Genomic DNA, 6000 nt, shown 5'->3' with positions numbered 1-6000 from the left:
CGGTTTCCATTTATTCTCTTATTCTTTTGTATTCTGTGTTCAGTTATATTTCATAAAACTTATATTATGGACACTTACCACGCTGCACCTCCTCTTCTCCTTCGCCAGACGAAAACCGTTACACAGGCCCTGACCTTAGAGAGACTTTTTATTTCTCTATTTGGTTAGGTCGGGGTGTGATTTGGGTTGGCATTCTAGTTTTTCTATTTCTTTGTTGGCCGGGTATGGTTCCCAATCAGAGGCAGCTGTCTAGCGTTGTCTCTGATTGGGGATCCTACTTAGGCAGCCTTGTTTCTCACCTTTAGTTTGTGGGATCTTGGTTTTTGTGTCGTGCCTGTGAGCACTCCAGTCATTACGTCTCGTTTACTGTTTATTGTTTTTGTTGGTGAGTTTAATTTAAATTAACATGTGGAGCTCTATGTACGCTGCTCATTCAGAAGATCGTGACACAACGAAAGACCTAGTTAAGCTGCAGCTGGCCCAGAACAGAGCGGCATGTTTTGCTCTTAATTGTAATCAGAGGGCTGATATAAATACTATGCTGCCAGTCTCTCTTGGCTCAGAGTTGAGAAGAGCTTGACTCTCTTCTTATTTTTTTCCTAAGAAACATCAATGTGTTGAAAATCCCAAATTGTTTGCGTCGTCACCTTACACACTTACTCTGACACACACACACACACACACTTAGCCCACCAGACATCCCCCCTCAGGGATCTTTTCACAGTCCCCAAAATCCAGAGTCCTTCTTGCATGGAACTACCTTCCATCTCATATTGCTCAAATAAACAGCAAACCTGCTTTTTTAATAACAGATAAAAGCAACACCTCGCAGCACAACTCCTCTCCCCCTATTTGACCCAGATAGTTTGTTGCTACGTCCTTTTATTTTTTGTTGAGGTATTCCTGTCTTTGAGCTTTTAATAATAATAATAATAATAATAATAATAATAATAATAATAATAATATATTCCATTTAGCAGACGCTTTTATCCAAAGCGACTTACAGTCATGTGTGCATACATTCTACGTACGTACGTTTTCTTGTCTATTGACGTTCTGCATTATGTCATTCTGTATTATGTTTCATGTTTTTTGTGTGTGGAACCCCAGGAAGAGTAGCTTCCGCTTTCGCAAACAGCTAATGGGGATCCTAATAAAATACCGTAAATATCAAATACCAAACTGTCGAGCCGAGCTGGTTCTTTGAACTGTGCTTGTGTTGTATGATGGGTAATCTGACCTGAAGTATTTACAGCTACTTGTACCCGCTACAGTTGCTTTGGCTGTTAATTTAACCTGTTATTAGATCTCTTAGTATATATGTAAGTAGTTATCGTACTGTATATTCAAAATGTATCTCAGAGTAAGAGAGCTGATTTAGGATCAGGTCCTCTCAGAGTAAGAGAGCTGATTTAGGATCAGGTCCTCTCAGAGTAAGAGAGCTGATTTAGGATCAGGTCCTCTCAGAGTAAGAGAGCTGATTTAGGATCAGGTCCTCAGAGTAAGAGAGCTGATTTAGGATCAGGTCCTCTCAGAGTAAGAGAGCTGATTTAGGATCAGGTCCTCTCAGAGTAAGAGAGCTGATTTAGGATCAGGTCCTCTCAGAGTAAGAGAGCTGATTTAGGATCAGGTCCTCCCTTGGCCTTTTAATCTATTTAATACGATCTAAACTGATCCTAGATCAGCCCTTCTAAGCTTTGTGAAATCTGGTCTAGGACTCTGTAAGCCTTCGTCCGTCCTGCCCGTCTTCCATCACGTTGCTGTTTGCTGAACGTTCCCAGCTCTGTGTTTCTGATGACTTGTCTCCTTTCTGTCTTTCCACAGGTTGACGGGGTTCCAGCTGCCCTCGCCCATAGTGAGCACAGGACCCAGGCTCACACTGTGGCTGCTGTCAGACTATGCTGTCAGTGGACAAGGCTTCAAGGCCATCTATGAAGGTAACAACGTCTTATACTGAAATTAAGTCTTACAAAACCTATAGAGGTAACATATGCCTCCTCTCGCTCTCGCTCTCGCTCTCCCTCTCTCTCTCGCTCTCCCTCTCTCTCTTGCTCTCTCTCTCTCCCTCCCTCCTTCTCTCCTTCTCTCCCTCTCCCTCTGCCTATCCCTCTCCCTCTCTCCCTCTCCCTCCCTCTCTCTCTCTCTCCCTCCCTCTCTCTCCCTCTCTTCCTCTCCCTCTCCCTCCCTCTCTCTCTCCCTCCCTCCCTCTCTCCCTCTCTCCCTCCCTCTCGCTCTCTCCCTCTCTCGCTCTCTCCCTCTCTTTTCTCTCTCCCTGACGTTAATGTTCTCATTCTCTGTCTCTCCCTGTAATCTACCTTCTTCTCCTCGTTCTAGTCTGTGAGTACCCCATTACTGATTCCTTTGACATCTCTGGGCACCGTCCCTAAGTCCCAAGACGTAAAGCTAAAGCTTCCACCTTCACAAAGCCCCTTCAGTAGATATAATGACGTAAAACATCAGGAAAGCAGGTCAACGATGCATTCACCTCTGAGCACATCCCATCGTACAGACAATATACTGTAACCTACTGTACTCCTAGGGATGTGGCGGGCATGACATTCTGTCAGCTGGCAACAGTCATGCAAATAACTGCTGGTCATTAACATAAACACATGAAGTATCTCATGTAGTAGAATCTCATGTAGTAGTATCTCATGTAGTAGTATCTCATGTAGTAGTATCTCATGTAGTAGAATCTCATGTAGTAGTATCTCATGTAGTAGTATCTCATGTAGTAGTATCTCATGTAGTAGTATCTCATGTAGTAGTATCTCATGTAGTAGTATCTCATGTAGTAGTATCTCATGTAGTAGTATCTCATGTAGTAGTATCTCATGTAGTAGTATGTCATGTAGTAGTATCTCATGTAGTGGTATCTCATGTAGTAGTATCTCATGTAGTAGTATCTCATGTAGTAGTATCTCATGTAGTAGTATCTCATGTAGTAGTATCTCATGTAGTGGTATCTCATGTAGTAGTATCTCATGTAGTGGTATCTCATGTAGTAGTATCTCATGTAGTAGTATCTCATGTAGTAGAATCTCATGTAGTAGAATCTCATGTAGTAGTATCTCATGTAGTATTGTCTCATGTAGTAGTATCTCATATCTCATGTAGTAGTATCTCATGTAGTAGTATCTCATGTAGTAGTATCTCATGTAGTGGTATCTCATGTAGTAGTATCTCATGTAGTAGTATCTCATGTAGTAGAATCTCATGTAGTAGAATCTCATGTAGTAGTATCTCATGTAGTATTGTCTCATGTAGTAGTATCTCGTGTAGTATCTCATGTAGTAGTATCTCATGTAGTAGTATCTCATGTAGTAGAATCTCATGTAGTAGTATCTCGTGTAGTATCTCATGTAGTAGAATATCATGTAGTAGAATATCATGTAGTAGAATCTCATGTAGTAGTATCTCATGTAGTAGTATCTCATGTAGTATCTTGTGTAGTAGTATCTCATGTAGTAGTATCTCATGTAGTAGTATCTCATGTAGTAGAATCTCATGTAGTAGTATCTCATGTAGTAGAATCTCATGTTGTATCTCATGTAGTAGAATCTCATGTAGTAGAATCTCATGTTGTATCTCATGTAGTAGTATCTCATATTGTATCTCATGTAGTAGTATTTCATGTAGTAGTATCTCATGTAGTAGAATCTCATGTAGTAGAATCTCATGTAGTAGAATCTCATGTAGTAGTATCTCATGTAGTAGAATCTCATGTAGTAGAATCTCATGTAGTATCTCATGTTGTATCTCATGTAGTAGTATCAGAATCTCATGTAGTAGTATCTCATGTAGTAGTATCTCATGTAGTATCTCATGTAGTAGTATCTCATATTGTATCTCATGTAGTAGTATCTCATGTAGTAGTATCTCATATTGTATCTCATGTAGTAGTATTTCATGTAGTAGTATCTCATATAGTATCTCATGTAGTAGTATCTCATGTAGTAGAATCTCATGTTGTATCTCATGTAGTAGAATCTCATGTAGTAGAATCTCATGTTGTATCTCATGTAGTAGTATCTCATATTGTATCTCATGTAGTAGTATTTCATGTAGTAGTATCTCATATAGTATCTCATGTAGTAGTATCTCATGTAGTAGTATCTCATGTAGTAGAATCTCATGTAGTAGAATATCATGTAGTAGTATCTCATGTAGTAGTATCTCATGTAGTAGAATCTCATGTTGTATCTCATGTAGTATAATCTCATGTATCTCATGTAGTAGAATCTCATGTAGTAGTATCTCATGTAGTAGTATCTCATGTAGTAGAATGTCATGTAGTAGAATCTCATGTAGTAGAATCTCATGTAGTAGCATCATGTAGTAGAATCTCATGTTGTATCTCATGTAGTAGAATCTCATGTAGTAGTATCTCATGTAGTAGTATCTCATGTAGTAGAATCTCATGTGGTATCTCATGTAGTAGTATCTCATGTAGTAGTATCTCATGTTGTATCTCATGTAGTAGAATCTCATGTAGTAGTATCTCATGTAGTATATCTCATGTAGTAGAATGTCATGTAGTATCTCATGTAGTAGAATCTCATGTAGTAGTATCATGTAGTAGAATCTCATGTAGTAGTATCTCATGTAGTAGAATCTCATGTAGTAGTATCTCATGTAGTAGAATGTCATGTAGTAGAATCTCATGTAGTAGAATCTCATGTAGTAGTATCATGTAGTAGTATCATGTAGTAGTATCATGTAGTAGAATCTCATGTAGTAGTATCTCATGTAGTAGAATCTCATGTAGTAGTATCTCATGTAGTAGAATGTCATGTAGTAGAATCTCATGTAGTAGTATCATCATGTAGTAGAATCTCATGTAGTAGTATCTCATGTAGTAGTATCTCATGTAGTAGTATCTCATGTAGTAGAATCTCATGTGGTATCTCATGTAGTAGTATCTCATGTAGTAGTATCTCATGTTGTATCTCATGTAGTAGAATCTCATGTAGTAGTATCTCATGTAGTAGTATCTCATATAGTATCTCATCTAGTAGTAACTCATGTAGTAGTATCTCATATAGTATCTCATGTAGTAGTATCTCATGTAGTAGTATCTCATATAGTATCTCATGTAGTAGTATCTCATGTAGTAGTATCTCATATAGTATCTCATGTAGTAGTATCTCATGTGGTATCTCATATAGTATCTCATGTGGTATCTCATGTAGTAGTATCTCATGTAGTATCTCATGTAGTAGTATCTCATGTAGTAGTATCTCATGTAGTAGTATCTCATGTAGTAGTATCTCATGTAGTAGTATCTCATGTAGTGGTATCTCATGTAGTGGTATCTCATGTAGTGGTATCTCATATAGTGGTATCTCATATAGTGGTATCTCATATAGTGGTATCTCATGTAGTGGTATCTCATCTAGTAGTATCTCATGTAGTGGTATCTCATATAGTGGTATCTCATATAGTGGTATCTCATATAGTGGTATCTCATCTGGTAGTATCTCATCATGATGTAGTATCTCATATAGTATCTCATCTAGTAGTATCTCATAGCCCACAAGCCACTGTTGCAGACATTTGGAACATCTACATTTTATAATGTATATCCATGTAACATAGGCTTCATCTTTACAATAAATCCATTATTTATTTTAGGCAAATCTAAAGAAACATTAGCCTATGATATGATATACACTAGTTTGATATGAAGGACATTTAGCCTATGATATGATATGATATACACTAGTTTGATATGAAGGACATTTAGCCTATGATATGATATACACTAGTTTGATATGAAGGACATTTTCATAGGGACGGAATAGCATATTCCTGGTCTGGCTATGCCATATGGCTGTGGGCTACATTAGGGGCCTGATCTGGCTGTGCCATATGGCTGTGGGCTACATTAGGGTCCTGATCTGGCTGTGCCATATGGCTGTGGGCTACATTAGGGTCCTGATCTGGCTGTGCCATATGGCTGTGGGCTACACTAGGGTCCTGATCTGGCTGTGGGCTACA

The 6000-nt window shown here is 38.6% G+C and overlaps 1 protein-coding gene across 1 annotated transcript in view; it reads left to right on the top strand.

Moving 5' to 3' along the window:
• Window positions 1-6000, top strand: part of LOC118381542 (CUB and sushi domain-containing protein 2-like) — a 1147246-nt gene that overhangs the window by 146858 nt on the left and 994388 nt on the right. The window contains 1 exon segment of the mRNA XM_052473074.1: window positions 1825-1937. Within this exon segment, the coding sequence (XP_052329034.1) occupies window positions 1825-1937 (113 nt within the window).

This window comes from Oncorhynchus keta, chromosome 20, assembly GCF_023373465.1.
Source record: "Oncorhynchus keta strain PuntledgeMale-10-30-2019 chromosome 20, Oket_V2, whole genome shotgun sequence".
NCBI classification, from domain to species: Eukaryota; Metazoa; Chordata; class Actinopteri; order Salmoniformes; family Salmonidae; genus Oncorhynchus; species Oncorhynchus keta.
Note: the sequence above shows the minus strand (reverse complement) of the source record. Positions and strands in the feature narration are given on the sequence as shown.